The sequence below is a fragment of the Colias philodice genome, chromosome 1 (assembly GCF_061535455.1).
Source record: "Colias philodice isolate Cphi_HAF_F1 chromosome 1, ilColPhil1 Martin Lab GWU primary, whole genome shotgun sequence".
NCBI classification, from domain to species: Eukaryota; Metazoa; Arthropoda; class Insecta; order Lepidoptera; family Pieridae; genus Colias; species Colias philodice.
In genome coordinates this window covers 14101530-14118109 of record NC_143086.1, presented here as the reverse complement: position 1 = coordinate 14118109, position 16580 = coordinate 14101530, and the positions used below count along the sequence as shown (strand labels likewise).

Here is a 16580-nt window from a genome sequence, read left to right as displayed (position 1 = left end):
TTGCCCTCGCTCTCTCGATGTATCAGGTGGGACAATGTTTATCTGTTATGTGGTTTTATAAAGAACCGATTTTCTAAGAGCTCGTGAACAATGCGAAAAGCGAAAGATTATGGCCGGTATTGTACTTAAATTGTCGTGTTTTCCACGTGTTTAAAGAGCCTGTATTGATACTGAAGTATCTTTCAGTCGCCGAATTCTCAGCGCTACTATTTGCTTTACGTAATAAAGGCAAGGAACTGAGAACAGCTGGTGTAAGTGTATTTCCAATTATATTTTCTGAGCTACTGTAACCTCGTGATTATGTGCTATATTCAATCTAAAAATAATAACTGTGACGTTTTCTTATCATAAGGATCTATGAAATATTACCATTGCTCTAGATTATTTAATGTTCGCTTAATCTGCTCGAAATATAATAGGCATGGAATTGTATTTTTCATTTCAATGGTATTTTTCTCTTAGTAATTAAGGTTTAGATTAGGTTGAACAGCTAGCAACCAATGTCACGAGTATAAAACAATACGTAAAATAAACTTATAACACAAACTTTACAAACAATTTATCCAATAGGACAACCCTGTCACTAACAAGCGGTTTATCTCCAGCAAAGGAACACATGGAACATTGCGAGTGTATGAAATAATAAATATCTTCAGCAATATGCATATCAGATATAATTATCAACATCATTATGTTTTAAAAGTAAATATTGATAACCATCGCCGCTTACAAAATATGTGCTGTAATAATTATCGTGATAAATTCGTTTTCTGGGAAAATATTGGAACACCCACGTTTATGCAATGATGCATTCAGAGACCTTTACATGGAACTTGAATGTTCGCTAGACTAGACACATGAGATGTCAATTTAAGTACTTATACCCAGCTTCTGTGGTGTTCAAAGAGACTGCTAACAACTTAACGCCAAGTTAGTTAATCTATTAGTTTGTTACCTAGAACACAAATCATGAGCGTTAGTTTACTACAAAGGATGTGGAGCTGCTGGCTTTATTAGTACACATGTTCTTCGGTATTGATATTAAGAAACGTTGTATCACAGTTGGTTGTATCTACCTATATGAAGACATAATATATACGTCTATTATATATGCTACCTTCAAATTCCCATGAATGACGGATTTGGACGGTTTTTACTATGATACATACATTTACTTCGGAAGATATGTAAGAAATTCGAATGAAAGTTTTTAAAATTTGTATGAGTAAACACTAAACAATTAACTATTTATAATCCAAGCCGCAAAAGAAAATAATACCAATCTTTGGTAAAATGGAACAATTAGTTTTTATAAAAACAATAAACGTAGTAATAATTATTTCAGTTCAATGATGTTTTACGAAATATAAATTATGGAAAAATTGCTGAAGGCGGCTAATTTTAGCATAATTAATACGATTGTTTTATTATAAAAAACAACAGCAAATATCAACAAATTAATTTACATAGATTTCCATATGTTAAGAGGAAAACTTACTACCAAAGAGCTTGATTCTTCAGTTTTGTAAAAATATAATGTTACTCGCCTTTGACAGAGATGGCTCTACAAATATTTTCAGATATAAAAATTTAAGAAGTATCCATTATTTTAATTCTATTACAATAAAGTGTTTTCTTATTTGATAATATTTTGATATAAAACGATTTTAAGGGTGCAATGTTGAAAGAAAGAAAGAGCGTATTCAAACAGTTGACACAAAAAATAACACGATTGCAATGGAAGAAAGAGAACATCAAAATTTCCAACAAAAAATAAAATAATAAATAGGAGGATTCAATCGAGACAGCCACTCAATAAGACGCTGCAATGCAGTTGTAACTTGTAGTAGGTACTGATTTTCAGTGACCCCTCTCCAGCGAAGCGGCAGCACGTTTGTTGACTATTATGCATATAATATATAAAAATACTAGAGGTCCGCCCCGGCTTCGCCCGTGGTACATATTATTTCGCAATAAAAGGTAGCCTATGTCCTTTCTCGGGTATCAAAATATCTCCATACCAAATTTCATGCAAATTGGTTCAGTAGTTAAGGCGTGATTGAGTAACAGACAGACAGACAGAGTTACTTTCGCATTTATAATATTATTATGGATATATTTTACATAGACTTCATAATATTTATGATTATTTATGATTGATTATGATTTTGTTTCTATGGTTGCCGGAAAGAAATTGCTTTTCAGCTATAAGATCACCTAGTGTAGGTACACTTGCCATTTCTAAGTTATATTACGTTATTTTATGAATTTGATTTCTGGCATGGTACAATAAAGTGGCAAATAAATATGAATAATCCTGTGAAATATCCTTAAAATAACTTAGGTATGTCAATGTCCAATATGAACAGTTTTAAACGACATAAACTTGTCTGAAAATTTAATAGATAATTGTCAGTAGTAGATAAATATACATACATTTGTGTTATATTATATCTATCTACAAACTATAATTTTACACAACCTATTATTTCAGCATTTTAATCCAATAATAATATACTCGAAGCACTCAGTTTCTTGTTTCAGATTTAAAGAATACTGAAACACAATGTTACCATAATGTATTCACATTCGCTGTTAAAAGCCAAAGTGCTTTGTAATCTCGGCTTCAGACAGTTGGGTCAACTTGCATGCAGAACACTGTACAGTTGGGATTTAGTTCTCTCGAGTGTCCTTCAAGTCCCTAATAGGACAAAAGACTATTTATAGTTGAACACTAATTGTATATTATTGTTTATAGTTGACTAACTTTCCACCGACGGCTTGACACGTAATAAAACATATAATATAATAAAACATTCCTTGTGAATCACTTGATGTATTAAAAACTCTATCAAAATCTGTTGTGTAATTTTAAACATGTAAGCATACACACAGACGGCGGAAAGCGTTGTGTAAAGTTCAAGATTTAGAAATGGAAGATGCTGATTTTATTTCGTTTATATTTACAATGAATCTTTGTTGTTTTGTCTTGACTTATTATAATACGCCTTTATTTACTAAATTGTCTTTATTTTTATCTTTAATGGACAATTAATTGTACGTAGGAAGAAAGGGATGGAAAATAACAGGGTTATTACTGGAGGCGTTACAGATTCTGAAATTGGTTGGTATAAGTAAACAACAGTTGTTTACGACAAAATTATTTTTACCTTAAAGCTCTCAGAAAAATTTCCATCATTTCTTAATTGAAAATTAACAATTAGTGTAGGATGTGTAATTGGAAATCTATTTTTGTCATTCTTGTAACATTCAGACCTTTTATTTTCTTAATAAACACCCACCTCTCGTTTTTAATTCGGAGTGTTTATCATCCTCTTATTTTTTAAATAAAGACAAAACTCGTTTTTTGTTCAACATCAGCTTAAAATATATTAAAACATCTCTTAGAACGTAATACAAACTGTTATAAAAGCAAACTAAAATATTATATTTATATAAACTGTGTATAGATTTCAAAAACATGAATAAATTACAACAAAAAACGTCAACCTTGACCCTGGTGAACAAATGCAACCGTAGTCTGTTAAGTCACGCTCGGAGTATTTAAAGGTGGGTCCACATTTGTATCAAGTACCTAATCGTATCCGTATCAGGCGTATCGTATCGAGTATGCGTATCCTAAGTTTTGACCATAGCTTACCTTACGACATTAAATTATACATTATTATTAGTATTATTTAAGACACAATATATCAGATACGCGGTTTATAGCCGCGATCGGGAATGATCGCGATAATTTTGCGTCCACACTAGCAAATATAACACGCGTCGATGCTACGCGATTGAGATAAGTATGGGCCCACCTTTACCCGATCGTCAGCGTGTTATTTGAAATACTATCCAAGAACGTAGTTGAGTTAGATTAATTAGCAACCAAGTAGCAACCGTTAAATATAGGACGAAACGTGTTGGTTGGGAACTGAATTTGAGACCTTAATTTTCATTCTTGCTGTATAACATTAAGAATTCCTCTGGATTTCCATCCGTAAACATATGAATTTGAATAATCCACAAATTGTTAAAGTATCTATTGTTCAGTGTTTTTAAATGAGTCAAAGAACATGCAATTACCTATACCACTATCATTATTCATTTGTCTAAGAATTCATTTAAAATTTTAAAGCTTAGAGTTGAAATCATTAAATAATAGTACCTAATATGCTTATTATAAGAGCTGAAATAACATGATTATGTACATATTTCACTAAGCAAATTTATAATTCCGTATTCATATATAAATGAAAAATAGGTCTAGGTACTTGGATCTACAGAAAAATAACCCAACATTAATGTAGATAAACAATATTTGAATTTCAAATATTCTGAGCGTCAATAAGAGCCGTAGGTATCCGAATTATTTTAATATTTTCAGTTGCACGAAACTTAACGTAGCCATTGTCGTTCCCATAGGTAGTAATTTAAATTTCTATTAAATGTCTAGACGTAATACTCACTTATAATACCACAAGAGCTTCAAAATTATCGGGTATTTTCCGATAGGTTCGCTGCAAACGTTCGTTCGCTGCAAACGTTCGTTTGCAGGGAACCTTGTTTGCAGGGAACCTTGTTTGCAGGGAACTTTGTTTGCAGGGAACCTTGTTTGCAGGGAACCTTGTTTGCAGGGAACCTTGTTTGCAGGGAACCTTGTTTGCAGGGAACCTTGTTTGCAGGGAACCTTGGCTTAGAAGAACTTCCATTAAGTCGTCAAGTTTTTCAGGAAAAATCACTCGCGCTTCGCGCTCGTGATTTTTTAACCTGAAAAACTTGACTCCTTCATTTGTTTGCAACGAACCTATCGGAAAATACCCGATAATTTTGAAGCTCGTGTACGTGGTATTCGGGGGATTATTTTTCCGTCCCAAATGTCGGCCAATAATTTCACAATTGAATTCAACCTGTCAGTTTGACGTCAACGACGAAACAAAATCGTTACTTACAAATCAATATTAATCACTTTTAGCACAAAACACATAATTTTACTAAATTATGCATGAAGAAAATGCATTTAACCACTCTATATAGATATCGTCTTCGGAAGCTCCGGGAATATGACAGTTGCCGAACAGTGACGAAGATTTCTATGCGCATTATTACTTTTGGAGTACTGTACATAGCTATCTAACACCGAAAGAATTTTTCAAATCGGACCAGTAGTTCCCGAGATTAGCGCGTTCAAACAAACATACTCTTCAGCTTTATAATACTATGTATATTATAGAAGTACTTATAGATTGCTTACGAAGTCGTTGATATACAGTTTAGGATATTTAATGTTAATTTTATTATTATTACACCATTTTCGCTTTCATTTTTCTTTATCCTTTTCCAATGAAATTTCCCGCGCAGCGCGAATGTGTTCTTAAAAAAATCACACAGATAATAAATATCCAATTGGCTCTGACATAAGCCATACAGCCAAACTGAAAAAAATATTAATTATTATTCCAAATTAAAAATACAGATTAAATATTGATATATTTTTTTTAAAAGATGTTAAATGTAAATCAAATAAATGTTAAACGACATACGCGTTACGCGTACATAATATTACGGTAGTCAAAAAGTTTAGACAAAAGATAGCGTTGTTGTTATCAGCATGTGTTGTAGCGCAAGATTTAGATAAGGACTTGATAACGTGCCGGCCCGACATTGTATCATCATTTTAATGAAAAATGCATTTTTGTATTTTTCATTTCAGAATTCAATTTGTTACTTTGTTAATCCGGACGGACATTGAAAAAGGGTCTTTTCAATAGATTCATATTTTTAATTAAATAATATGAACAGTTGCAAAAAGTTTATAGCATTACCACGATTTCGACAAAAAAAATACATTTATTGACATAAAAATATTTATTTTTTATTTTTTTAAAAGGCGTTCCATATATTTATCGATTTAAAAACATGGTTGGCTCTATTTGTGATTAAATAACTTTTATAATGTAAGAAGTAGCTGTTACGATATGACTAAATTATTATAGAATCGTATAATAAGGTCATCTGATGTATATTTTTTTAGTTTACAATAATTCATTAATTGAATCTAATCGCTCTTACTTCACTTTATCTCTACCAATAAGAAATAATAATCAGAGTTTAATATTAGTTGTATATGATGCATACTTTAGGTCTGTGTTACTAAGGAGGTAATGCGTCTTTTTTCGTGTCCCTTCGTCCAGCATACTCACCACAACTCACCATGGAATCCTGATATTTCATGAATGTCAAAAAACTGTTCTGAAATAGTGCTAAATAGTGCCCAAAGGAAAAAAATAGTGCTCTTGTACTTGCGAAGTTATAGCCATAGTTCGATGAGTATGCTGGACGAAGGTTTCGCCCAGCATACTCACCTCCGTCCGGAGAATCTGTATACGCTTCAAACATAATTCATACTTCAAAAAATAGTTCCCAAATAGTGCCAAACGGTGCCCAAAAAGAAAAAACAGTGCTCGAATAACTTCGGAGTTATAGGCTTCGTTCAGTGAGTATGCTGGGCGTAGGTTCTACGCCCAGCATACTCACCTCAGTGCGCGAATATCGAACGAGCTATAGGAACAATTTACGTCTCAAAAAATTGTGCTTGAAATAGTGCCCAATATCAGTCCAATTTTTGCTTGACTTTTGACCTAGAAAACCATTAAATTTGATTGTAAACTTCTACATACATTACATTGAGTACAGTCGAATACAATATTATTAACTTTCTTTCTAACAATTTTTGTCTTGTGTAAATTATTTCTTTTGTTATATTGTCTATGTAAGGGAGTATTTACTTTAGAATCGCAATATTATTAATTACACATTATTTTAATAATACTTTATAATAATATGATTAAGCCTTCGCGCGTCGCATGGGACCCCGGTAGCTAGGAACAATGATTTTATATATTTGTCTAGATCACGGCGCTTGAAGGATTAAGATATCAAATGAAGTAAATCATGCATGAAAAATAAAGTTGCTGTTATTAATGCTTACATTACAACTGACAAAATTATTCAAAATAATCATTTTCCGGATCAAGGACGGTACCACAACGTTTACGGAATTGACCTGTATTCCTCATGTGATAAAGTTCAATATAGTGTGGCAGTAATGGATGCACGTACGGTCAATAGGTATGGGGCTTACGACGCGCGGCGCCCGCGACGCTAAACATTTTTTTATATGTATATTATATACAATATTAAAACTACAATTTTTTCTATTTACATTGATTATATTATGAATGTTAACAAAAGCTGTGAACTAGTTAACTAGAATTCTGATTACTTTGGCCCTTTAAATAGTAATAAATAACGTAAGTAATTAAAAATGTTTTTTATTGCTAAACCTTTCATTGATGAAACTATTGGAAAGAGTTTTAAAAATTTGTATAACTATGTCACAGTACTAGTTTTGACTGGTTATAAGTTTTGCCTGCAACATATATACAAAAAGAAACTGTATAATTTCCTTTTTACAATTTTTCAAGATATTAATTTTATTGGCTGCAAATGACTGTTTTTATTCAGACAAACACACAATGCAATGAAGTAATAGACTTCATTTACGCTTAAAGTTTCATTCATTTATTATTATTTATAAAATATATAATAATGCATTTAATCGAAAGTTTTTGACATGTGAGAAAATACCATAATTATTTCCAATAACATGAAGTCTACAATTAGAAAGTTTAATATTTTTGTCCAAAAACATGTGTCGACGACTGTACCCCATTTTACGTTAGTATGTAGAAGTTTACATTAAAATTTAATGGTTTTCTAAGTCAAAAGTCAAGCAAAAATTGGACTGATATTGGGCACTATTTCAAGTACAATTTTTTGAGACGTAAATTATACCTATAGCTCGTTCGATATTCGCGCACTGAGGTGAGTATGCTGGGCGTAGAACCTACGCCCAGCATACTCACTGAACGAAGCCTATAACTCCGAAGTTATTCGAGCACTGTTTTTTCTTTTTGGGCACCGTTTGGCACTATTTGGGAACTATTTTTTGAAGTATGAATTATGTTTGAAGCGTATACAGATTCTCCGGACGGAGGTGAGTATGCTGGGCGAAACCTTCGTCCAGCATACTCATCGAACTATGGCTATAACTTCGCAAGTACAAGAGCACTATTTTTTTCCTTTGGGCACTATTTAGCACTATTTCAGAACAGTTTTTTGACATTCATGAAATATCAGGATTCCATGGTGAGTTGTGGTGAGTATGCTGGACGAAGGGACACCTTTTTTCCTCTACAAAACTGCTTTAAAATCCTCGAAATTGATCGAAACATTGTTCTCGACAAAGACGTTTAAAAAGGCATTCATTGTACAAGTACCCACTTGAAATATCACACAAACGCTTCAATTTTGTTTATTTGTTAGATAAGAAAGAAATTTAGTACGTAATCTTTTATAATGTAGGTCATGTCACAATTGGTCTCACTTTTCGGTCATGGCGGTTTCCTTCGAGTAGTGGTAATAAGTTTGTAAATATTATACGCTGTACGTTACAAAGGTGTATCGAACTATTTCATTTTCCTTGTTTGTTCCGAGTTTCTTCTCCAAATAGTTTTTGTTTGTTTTGTTCAGAAAAGTAGGAATTTGTCTCACTGATCGTGGGGCCTTGGCTTAGAAGAACTTCCATTAAGGTTATCCGATCACCACGAGCGGTGTTATTTTGCCGTGTGAGATATACATTGCTGCGTTTGTATGGAGTTCTTATGTCTCCATTGAGATTTTTCCTTATGTAGCGATTAATGTAATGAAAAGTGAATAACAATCATTTCTGATTTATTAAGATACAAAAAGCATTATTCATTTTCTTTACGCTTCAAAGGTTTTTTGTTAGAACCGACGATCTATATTTGACGTCTGCTGCTCTTTTGTTATGACATGCTTAGCGTTTGTTTCATTATTTTAATGATATACTTATAGCCAGGCTCTATTTGCATTCATAATTATGATTTTCTTTTAATTATATTTTCGTATTCTTCCTACTTGTATTTGGTATAATATTATATTTGTTACTTCTTGGTGTTAAAATAAGTAGAGTTCATAGTCTTGATTATCACTAGGCATAATTTTGCTTTTAATTGTATGTCTTTATTTAATTTCTATTGTATCCCAGTTTATTTGACCAGCCCAAACATAGTACGTATTAAGATGTGAGATGTAAGACGATGTGTGAGTATTTTCTTCTGTTTGAATAAATGTATATCTAGCTAAAAGCTTTATGTCTAGTCGATAATCTAAATAATGGGCATTAGGTAAGCGTTTTCCTCAGGCAGAGTTAACAATAGAAATAATCCAATCAAAACCGTATCTAAATTGAATAGCTATTTATACTTAATTAGACACAGTAATTACTGACTGGTGGTAACTGACTTCGTTAAAGGAAATGTTGTTGTCTAATAATGGCTTTTCACTATGAGTAAAATGTAATTTGTTATGTTTTGTGGTAAAAATTGGGGCTTCTATAGGTGCATTAAGCAATAAGCAGTTCATACTGCTTATTGCTTACCTAATGGTAAATAACAGAGTCGTATCTGAAAGCCATGATGCGTTTGCATCATGGCTTCATTCATCGACGATCATTTGTTGGGCCAACGCTGCCCATTGTGAAGAGGGGCCCTCTCAATAAGGTTAATCAAGTAAATGGTAAACATATTATAATGTTTAAACATTATATTTTGATCCGTATATCTTTTGAGGAGTTTATTGAGCTCTCTACATTTGTATTTCATGTTTTAGTTTGAATACGATGTCTTAAATTATTTTTTATTATATCTATTATTTTATATGTACCTACTTCACTTTATTTTAGAGAAGTCTATAATAACACACATACAAAAATTTTTACGATTGCTGTTTTTTTCTACTCTCAATTCTTTGACAATTTCCGTGATTAAAGTAATATTGCGACATCTGGCAGGAGCATAAAATAAATGTAATCTTATATAATAAGATCTAGGAACTATAACCTGGGAGTGCTTTCTTTATATGAAACTAGCTGTGCCACGCGATTTCACCTACGGACACACACAATTCTACCTATATTACTGTAAATTTTCACAGTTTTCGTTGTAGACCACAGCAATGGAGATATTATTATTCAATGATTTAATTATAGATAATTATATCTATTATTTTATTTCAATTATGTCAAGTTCAGGCGGTTTAGTTTTTTGAAGTGAAATATTCTTTAGGTTTGTTGTGAGTAAAATTTCAAGGTCGCGTCATGGCAATACCACCGTGACTGACATGATCCTTGAATCTTGCCAAAGAAGTTTCACTTCTGACACGTGTGCTCGGTACACACGCTCTTTTTTCAGTAATTAAATACTTGAACACAAGGAAGATGTGATTTCGATGTTTTTTTACTATCTCTATTCAATAAAATTTCCTCTATTCTCATTTCTAATTTATTCAACAAATCTAAACTCTAAAACACCCTTTCATTTCTTCAACCCTAACTACCTGGTGATTAAGTACGGATCCTTTTGTTATCATTGATTAATCAGATAATTAGATTGAATAATTACATCGGCGTTTAAGTGGTTGTGCATTTACATGGGTTGAATTTAACCCTAAGATTTAACCCTTTTGAACAAAGTTATTTGTTTTGAAGTTTGAACAATAAACAAGGAAAAAAATAAGAGTTAATATCGAAAGAATACGAGTGATTATGTTGCTATCAAGGAACATTTTTTGCGTATTTTAACTTTGTATAGACACTTTTTTTTTTCTAAATATGATAACTTCTAAAGCATTTTTTAAAGTTGGTATAAAAATTAAAAATATAGTCCTTACTATTTATAATTTTGCCTTTGTTCTAAATTCTAAAGTGTAGGAATATAAGTTAATTTGTATTTAAATGATTCAAAATCTACAACACTATTTAATATTGGCAATACTGAAACAGCACAATATCTGATTATACAATGGATGACATTATCACTTTCCACACTTGAATACATGTTTAAAACACGATAAATGATATTTTCATTTTTCATCGGAAATTCGATTAAAACAATATTGAGAGTATTTAGGAATTCTGAATATTCAGTAATGGGAAATAGAATTATGTTCAACGTATTTAGTCACATAATAGTTTCTTGGACATTTTGGCGGATTTAAAGTAACTTATACGAGGAAAAAATTATAATATTGAAAGGATTTATTGGCTATAATATGCACTTTTTTGTAACAGCTCTAAAAAAGGCGATCGCATGCTATCGTCGGATAAGTACTTTTAGGTACATTAAAATTAATTATAAGTACAATATACTCTATGAGCAAGTTTGTATTGAGTACGCTAGAGAATTTTCTTAAAATTAATAATGTATATGATTTCTTCAATGTTGAAATTATAGCACATCATTCAAATTAAGCATTCATTCAGGATATTATATTTGTACATAATAATAAATATATGAATACATATAAAAGTTTTATTACTATTATAAATGTTACCCTGTAATATAGTTTCTTTGTTGTCGGAATATCGACGTCACGTGCGATAGTGAAATCTGTCAGCCAATATATTCGATGCAAATCGTGCGATGCATATGGCTTTTAAATTAGATAATATTTTCGAATTATTTTCTAGCATATGTCGTATTTGGAATCTTAAACTATAGATATTATTATTTTACTAACAAAACGTTTAAGAAAATTTACTCTAATTAATATCTCTTTTATTTTATAAGTGTTTATACTTAATAATGGTTATTTTGCTATTATTATTAGGTATACCTAATAATAAATGGTACGAATATGGCACTTGGTTCTTTGGTTAGATAAACCCTTAGTTAAATAATGTAATAATTATTAACTTAAATAAATATTCGACATCAACTAAGCAAAGTTCAGAAACATTCAACTCTATAGATTTAGATATCATGAAATACGGAATAAAAAAAGCAAATTAACAATCTTACATACTTGAATACATAATACCATTAAACTGTACAACAGGAAATAGTCTCCATAATAATACCTATAACTGTTCAATTCATGGTCTAGACCAAGGTTAAACAATTACTGAGATAGTTATACTTAGTTTAGAATATCCGTAATAAATGCGAAACAATAATAATAAAGTAAAAATATCTCATTATTACCTACTAATTAGGTTATTTAGAGAATGCCACATTAAGTAGTTATAACTGTTGAATATATTATGTATATTCAATTTTCAATTATTCAAGCGTCCGCCCCGAATTGGCGTGAAGGACGCGGGTTTGAATCCCGTCTGGTGATCGAATTTTTTTCTATTGTTTATAAATTTATAGTTCTTACTTGGTTCTAACTACATATATACTAATAATTAGTGTTGATACGTGCTATTACTATTAAAAAAATAAATGAATAAAAAAATGAATAAATGTAAATCTTATAAATGAATATAATTTATTCTATTTTCGTAAGAGAAACAAGATACAGACAAGGCCGTATTTCCATTCTAGGTATTAAATTAAATAAAATACACTTATTATTATGTACATTAATTTTAATACTATATAATACTAGCGGTCCGCCCCGGTTTCGCCCGTGGTACATATTTACGTTTTCTCTACATAAAAACCATCCTCGTACTTCAAGGAATATAATAAAAAAAGAATTATCGAAATCGGTTTAGCCGTTCTCGAGTTATGCGCTTACCAACACATTTTGCGATTCATTTTTATATATAAGATATGTGAAAAAGATATTTTTATAATCTCATCATACATTATATTTTTCAAACAGATTCGGTTCACAGACTAGGTATGTAAAAATTCCCTGGGATTATCCGCTGTCAAAATAAAATAAAATTAATATCCAGCGCGCGAGCCAGTACGGCACAAATCTAGTCTCTACGGGAGGCGATGATCGAACGCATGAACTTGTCCTTACAAGCAGTCTCCGAATGGGGCGAGGCCAATCTGGTCAAGTTCAATGCGACCAAGACCCAGGCGTGTCTATTCACCGCTAAACGGGATCCATTCAACCTAACTCCGTCCTTCCAAAGTGTATCCGTACCGATAACTGACCACCTCGAGCTTCTTGGCATCACCTTAACGCCTACTCTCAACTTTGGTTCATACATTGAATCAAAAGCCCAAGTAGCCTCAAAAAAGCTTGGTATACTGGCAAAGGTAAGGCAGTATTTCAGCCCGGGACAGTTGCTCAACCTCTATCAAGCACAGGTCCGTTCGTGCATGGAATACTGCTCTCACCTCTGGGATGGATCTGCCAAATACCAGCTGGAGACACTTGAGGCGATAGAGAGGCGTGCCAAGAGGCTAATAAACGACGATGAGCTAGTAGGCAAAAAACTCCAGAGCCTCGCCCACCGTCGCAGAGTGGCAAGTTTATCGGTTTTTTACCGGATACACTTTGGAGAATGCGCTGCGGAATTGCACGACCTAATTCCGCCATCCCCATTTTTCCATCGTTCGTCGAGGCGCACAGATTCTAGGCATCGCCCCATGGTTGACGTTCCATGTACCCGGACAAAGCGGTTTGGATCGTCATTCTTTATTCGAACCGCTAGGGACTGGAACATGCTTCCTGAATCCCCCGACGAGTACAATTTGGAGGTCTTCAAGAGGAGAGTGAACAGGTACATTTTAGGGAAGCGCGCTCCATCTTAGGCCACATCTCAGCTTACCATCAGGCGAGATTGTGGCCAAGCGCTCCCCTATTGTACAATAAAAAAAAAATCAGAACTAAAAAATAAAATAAATAGGTAAACTCAAACTCAAACTCAAACATTTATTTATTCAATTAGACTTCTTCTAGAAGCACTTTTGAAACGTCATTACACATTTTTAACATTTACCACCGTTAAATTGCCATTCGGAAAGCAGTATCTACGGTATCTACGCAGAACTCCATAGTTTCTCTTTTTAATCATGTCAGTTTTACAATTTAATTTTACAAAATACATATTATGTAACATCTTAAATTATCGTAATATGCCAAAGAATTAAAGCTTTTATTATATGTTTCATTCAAATGTATAACGTAACTATATCTAACTTATACAATGAGGATGCATTCTGGTCTGCAAAGTTCGGTACTTGGTCAAAACTGACAAATCCAATTAGGCATGTCACCGTTGGTTTAGTTTCATAACTAATTATATCAACACTAGCCTACAATCTGGCTGTATGTGAAGTTTCGCTGATTGTGTTCCAGTTCATTATAATTGATAAATAAATATTTCAGGACAATTTTCACTCACGGCACGATCTGATTCCATACTAAGCTTTCGCTTGTGTTATGGAAACCAGATGGCTGATAAACATACATATATAATTTTAAATAACTACTTATATAGATAATTAACACCCAGACACAGAGCAAACATCTATATTCATCACACAAATATTTGCCCCGGGTGGGAATCGAACCCACGACCTATAAATATTTGCTTGGTACATGCTGTTGGTTATCTTTCTTTAAAGTGAAAAGTCGTAGGTTTGAATATATTTTATTTTAAGGTTTTAATTTATTTTTTAATTGTTTTAACAAATTTATATAGGTAAATAATAAGGTATTGTAGATAAAATATCATCATCATCACAATGATAACGTTGGCACAGTGAAAGGTATGAAGACATGTTACGTTTTATATTTAGGAGATCTCAATTTTAGAGATAAATAATAATACATATTATGCTTTCAATTTTTTGCAGCAATTCTTACTACACAATTAGAATTAATCAACGAAATGCTGTGATAGTATCACAGTGATACTATATTTTGTTAATACCGTAGAAAATTGTTGTGTGTTGTGTGTTCAAGTACTATGACTTATCTTTATTGATATTGTACACCGGTCAAGATTTATTTTTATATAACAAAAATTCAGTGCTGCATTATCTAAATAAGACGAATTTAAACGCAATTACATTAAGGAACTAAGCCACCAGGCGATCTATTTTCATTGTCGCCGTGTAAAAGCCCAGCAAAAAGCTGACAAAAACCGTAAAAACATTTCCTCTGAAACAGGTTAATTAAAACGTCATAAAAATATAACATTTAAATTGTCAACCTTTCGTGAAATTCACTCTGGATATTATGAGTTTTAAATCCCAAGATAATTAAATGGCGCTAAAAAGGCGTCCGACGCAAGCTTGTAACGTACTTTAGAAGTTTTCTTTGCTCTGCGAAAGAGACCCTTCTAGGCGTGACGACGGTTTGTATTTTAAATTGTTTTTTCTCTGAAACGCAATGCTGATTTATTTATTTTTACCCTGAATTTTAGTGACAGTTGCTCGGTAGGTTACGTATTAAGTAGGTGGAGTTATGCTGTACCTTCATCATCATTTATTATTTATGTATTTGAATATAGACATCATGAGACATCAGTAATCAGTATAGCCTTTTAAATTTCTATCCATTATAACGTAATAAGCAGTTTTGCACACGGTTTTAATAAGTATGATTAAGGGTAAGTAGCTAGAAATAAAAATGTGCAATGTTACAAGCATTTTCATAAATTTTGCGATTAAGTTTTTACTGAATGATGGAAACATGCAAGATGAATTTTAATAAACATAAATATATCAGAAATATTCTAAGCGTAACACTTTTAAAATTAAATAAAAAAGTGGAAAACATCAAACCTTATCATGAACGATATTACCTAAATGACGACAAATAGAAATAAGTGATACACTAACACAAGGAAGAAGATCTTACCATCTCTCATAAGGATCTAACTAGGTCACCTTAACTCCTACATAACCAAAATATTACTAAGCATATCAACAAAATATTAGTATACATAATTGCTTTCTGTTTATTTTGAGCCGTTCACGGGACTAACACAAACAATATTTACATACTTAAACCAAACAATTGCGTAGAAATTGGCAACGAGATTCTGAGCCTTTTTCAGTTACAAAGTGACCTTATTACAGGCTCCTTTGCTGTCTGTTACAGACCTATTATTTGAACCTTTTTATTATGTAGACATTTTAAATTTCTATGAAGAGTTGTGGCTGAAGGAACACTTGTTAATAGAAGGTTTTCGAATCTTGCTAATAATAACAGATAAGTAATTAATTACCTTCCTACTTTAACTTTTTTGCTTTGAGCTTAAATATGGAATAAGAATAAGCTTCTTCAAGATAGACGTACTGCATAAGTGTTAAAGTTGATAAACGTTTCTCTTTAGATTAGAAAATAATATATGTTTTAAATAATTATGTTGGAAAAGGCCAACTAAAATTTGTCATTTGCGGTCCATTTTACATAATATAAATTTACATGAATAACTAAACTTAATTTTCACGTCAGTAAATTTAACATCCAGTAATGATTATTATTGCTTTAGATGTGGTCAGATTGTATCGAAATTTTCGCCGCAAATTTGAGTCATTTTCAGAGTCAGAATAAAAGTGTTTTTAGAATGTTACCATCCCTTTTTTATACTTATTTTTATTTATTCATACTAGCCTTGCCCCGCGTTATTCAAATTGTGTTTTTTTTGATGATATAATATTATCACTGTAAAGTTTCATTCAGATCCGCCCAGTAGACTTTTCGTAATAGAGTTACATCCATCCTCACAA

General features: G+C 32.1%; 1 protein-coding gene across 1 annotated transcript; it reads left to right on the top strand.

The window, feature by feature from the left end:
• Positions 1-12881: 12881 nt before the first annotated feature.
• LOC149491468 (uncharacterized) lies at positions 12882-14740 on the top strand. The gene is made up of 2 exons (XM_089694687.1): positions 12882-13365; positions 14697-14740. The coding sequence occupies exons 1-2, from the start codon at positions 12882-12884 to the stop codon at positions 14738-14740; spliced, it is 528 nt and encodes a 175-aa protein (XP_089550813.1).
• The last annotated feature ends 1840 nt before the right edge of the window (positions 14741-16580 follow it).

Bases quoted from the DNA above. Each gene is read 5' to 3' on its own strand.
- LOC149491468 (XM_089694687.1), top strand. From the start codon at position 12,882: ATGATCGAACGCATGAACTTGTCCTTACAAGCAGTCTCCGAATGGGGC. The intron at 13,366-14,696 runs GTTTATCGGTTT...AATTTTTTGCAG, and splicing joins CCACCGTCGCAGAGTGGCAA to CAATTCTTACTACACAATTA.